The sequence below is a fragment of the Priapulus caudatus genome, unplaced genomic scaffold, assembly GCF_000485595.1.
Source record: "Priapulus caudatus unplaced genomic scaffold, Priapulus_caudatus-5.0.1 Scaffold28, whole genome shotgun sequence".
NCBI lineage: Eukaryota > Metazoa > Priapulida > Priapulimorpha > Priapulimorphida > Priapulidae > Priapulus > Priapulus caudatus.
In genome coordinates, this window is record NW_014577089.1 from 690658 (window position 1) to 694072 (window position 3415).

At 37.9% G+C, this 3415-nt stretch overlaps 2 protein-coding genes across 4 annotated transcripts in view; one reads left to right on the plus strand and one right to left on the minus strand.

Annotated features, from left to right (window-relative positions):
- Window positions 1–1204, plus strand: part of LOC106815160 (transmembrane protein 196-like) — a 5807-nt gene extending 4603 nt beyond the window's left edge. For all 3 annotated transcript variants that reach the window (XM_014819595.1, XM_014819602.1, XM_014819609.1), the window contains one exon: window positions 208–1204. In XM_014819595.1, the coding sequence (XP_014675081.1) occupies window positions 208–377 (170 nt within the window). In that variant the 3' untranslated portion in view covers window positions 378–1204. The remainder of the gene's footprint in view (window positions 1–207) is intronic.
- Window positions 1205–1282: 78 nt separating this feature from the next.
- Window positions 1283–3415, minus strand: part of LOC106815043 (nuclear export mediator factor NEMF-like) — a gene marked incomplete in the record, with an annotated part of 20840 nt that continues 18707 nt past the window's right edge. Inside the window, 5 exon segments of the mRNA XM_014819471.1 lie at window positions 1283–1740; window positions 1908–1987; window positions 2090–2237; window positions 2805–2911; window positions 3205–3337. Coding sequence (XP_014674957.1) covers window positions 1660–1740; window positions 1908–1987; window positions 2090–2237; window positions 2805–2911; window positions 3205–3337 — 549 coding nt within the window.

Here is a 3415-nt window from a genome sequence, read left to right on the forward strand (position 1 = left end):
GATCCTGGAGATGTTGAGGGAGGGAGATAGGAGGACAGGGAAGGGAGGTGGGAGGAAAGGAGGGAGGTGAGAGGAAAGTGGGAGGGAGGTGGGAGGAGAGGGGGAGGGAGGCGGGAGAAGAGGGGGAGGGAGGCGGGAGGAAGACAACCCCCTGTACCCACCTCGATGACGCTGCCCATACTCATCTGCATGCTTGTCTTCCAACAGGACTGGAAGGCTTCGTTTGCATTGTATCACTTTTTGGAGGCTGCCACCTTGCAAAGCAGGTGAAAACAGACATGATGCAGCAACGCAGAGAGGACAGCCCATACAGCATTCCGGTTACTGAAGTGACCATCGAAAGCGGAGACAACTTTTTTAACCTGTCAACCATATGAAGATGGCCACCGTATTTTTGTGGAGAGTGGAGAGCTCTTTAGTATATATATATATATATATATACACGCCACTTAGAGAACCGTAACAGCGAAGTCACTGTCCACACATAATAGTCGTGATTGAGGTAGACCAAGGCCAAACTAGGCTCTGCAACCTGTCTACAACCATCTACTGCACAATTACTAAAAAACTATCCACACGTTATCATAAGGAAATCCGAGCCAGGGCACTGTATACAAGCACGTTAGAGGAGTCAGAAACACCTCATGAAAATGTCCAAGTATATAATAGCTATCGTATACGTGGTCTCAGTTATAGAACGATATTGTTGATATTGATTTCGGCCATATTTTTTGTATGTTCAAAGAATAACGAAGAAGAAAGAAGTGACTATAACAATGACTGTTTAGTTAGGCAATGTTATATCGCATATTCATGTTTAATATAATATATTCATTTTCATAGTTTATTCAACAGCTATAGACATATATGACAAAGGAACAAATAGATTATTTATATGTAAGCTATCATATGTGCTTTATGTCAATATAAGCGATATCCAGTTGTGACTGTAGCCCTGCAAGATGCCTCTAGCTATTCTGTGGTTTCACATTCTCGGCAATGCCGTCCAAGGAAGACATTATTTTTTAAAGATGTTAATGCAGTGGCATAGAAACAGCTGATGTCTGCTGTTATTATTACGACTTATTTTTGTACAAAATGTCATCAATATATATGTGATTTTTTTGAAAGAATAATTATAAATACCTCTAGGTCTACATGTAATGCCGAATTTACCGCAAATAAAATCAGGATGTCACAGTTTTGTCTCTATTCAAACCAGGTTTATATATTCTGTCCGATCTCATATCCACACAAAAATTAATGCCACGAATTTCACATATCTTCAGCAATTTCATTTTATTTTGGCATCAAATGCAATAGTCTGTGCCATTATAGTACATTAATCCTGCTTATTTACCTTCTAATTGTAGTTTGTGTCAATGTAAATCTAGGTGTTATTAACACGACTTGGACAAGAACTTAAACTCTATAAACCGATAATATAACAATCACTTGCACGTACTGATACGAGAATTATATAAAACCTTATTTATCATCATACGGTATTATTTAAACGTAAAAATATCGAAATTAAACTTGTCTTTAAAAAACTATTGCATAACCATCATAGATATAAATTCACAGAAATCCATTTTCCTGTGTGAAATGATGATTCTTGTTCTTCCGTGAGTGTAGCAAGTGTCACTCTATACAGAGCTACTTCTTGCCCTTGGCCTTGTGCAGATTTGGTGCTGACATCTTTACTTTGCCCGGAATATTTCGTGATACATCGGCATCCTACAAAAGGGAAAGCCAAAATAATGTGATGCGTGTGAATATTTGCGTACTTATTTCAGCCATAAATAGAAGACATGGGTAAGAAATCATTGAATGTTAGAAATTGCTATAGTAATTGTCAGTTCTTATACGATCTAGGTAGAACAGCACCGCGAGCCTCATCTCACCTTGACCCCTTTGAACAAATCCTTTTCTCTAGTCATAGTCTCCCTGTCTCTGGAAAACATGGCAATGGCCGTTTTCGCAGCTGAAAATGTGAATACCAACGTTTATAGTCTGAGTATAACATAAAAACAACCGAATTAATTATGCATCTCAACTGATCGTTTATGACAGCTGCTAATCCTACCTTTTCCTCGTTTGTTGTTTCCTGGTATCAACTTTACTTTGTGCTTGTAGTTAGACATAGCAGAATAGGGAGCACAGACTGGCACGGCGAACAACAGAATATCATCAGCGAGGGGACAGCCTGTGAGTGAATCAAGCAGATCTACCGCCTGTAAAAATACGTGAGCAAAGAACAGAATTGCATACACCATTTCCTCTCACTTCATTTATAATTCATACAGATGTTTGAATAAATGTGTTAAATTTTAATGAGTTTACTTATCCTGATTACTCTTATAATTGATTCTCTTTATTAAATTTAATTAATATACCACAACAATGGTAATAGGAGTTGATAGATACAATTAATTAGTACTAACTGGAAGGATATAGTAAGTTTCATCACACTAATAATGATATAAAACAACCTATTCAAGATTTTCTTGAATTGTTATTCTATATTAATTTCTGAAGATAGATTAAAGATAAAACATCTAGACGATGTGCATTTTGTATCCGGGACAATAAAGGCAATACACAGTGAGCATGCTTTGGAAAAAGGAAAATGCAGAGTATGATACAACAATAGCTACGAAAGAGAACCAAAAACCCCAACATTATTTTGAATTACCTTCTAATTCTTTATACAATGGATATATATTTAGTACCAGTACAAATTACAGTAACCTATATAATTCAACAAACAACTATCATCAATCTGAGTCTATCCTACTTACCTCTGCTGGACTAGGCTGGTCTGTAGTTTCCCCAAGCTCATCAGTCTCAGTGGCAGGCTCTGTCGGCACAGGTATCTTTTCTTGAGTCACAATGACGTTGGCCTCTTCTGATGAAATGAACACAAAGAGAATGTGTCCATGCAATAGCAGACGTCTCAAGTGTATGGAACTTAGTAGTTGTAGTAGGAAGTCATAGCAAGACTGTAACCAGCCGCACCCCCCCCCCCCTGCATGCATGATTGCCATACGTTATATATCTACAGTACATGCTACAATTAGAGCTGCACTAACAAAGTTATGTGAACACGGTAGGAACAGACTGGTTACCCATCATCTATTACTGACTATTCTGGCTATGCTAGAAAAAGTAATAGTTTATGCTATCTTAATAATTATTTACCTTCAACATGTATGATCTCTCCACTTATGCCTGCAAGTTTAACTTTGACGTTGGGTCCTTTTTTTGGTTGGTGGGACTCATTCTTTCCACCACCTTTGATCTTTTTCTTCGGTTCTTTAGTTGGACCAGCAGACTAAAGATAATGAAAGTGTCAATGACACTGTAGCTCGCCACAAAAAAGGATACAAATGAGTGAGTGAGAAGAAGTCAG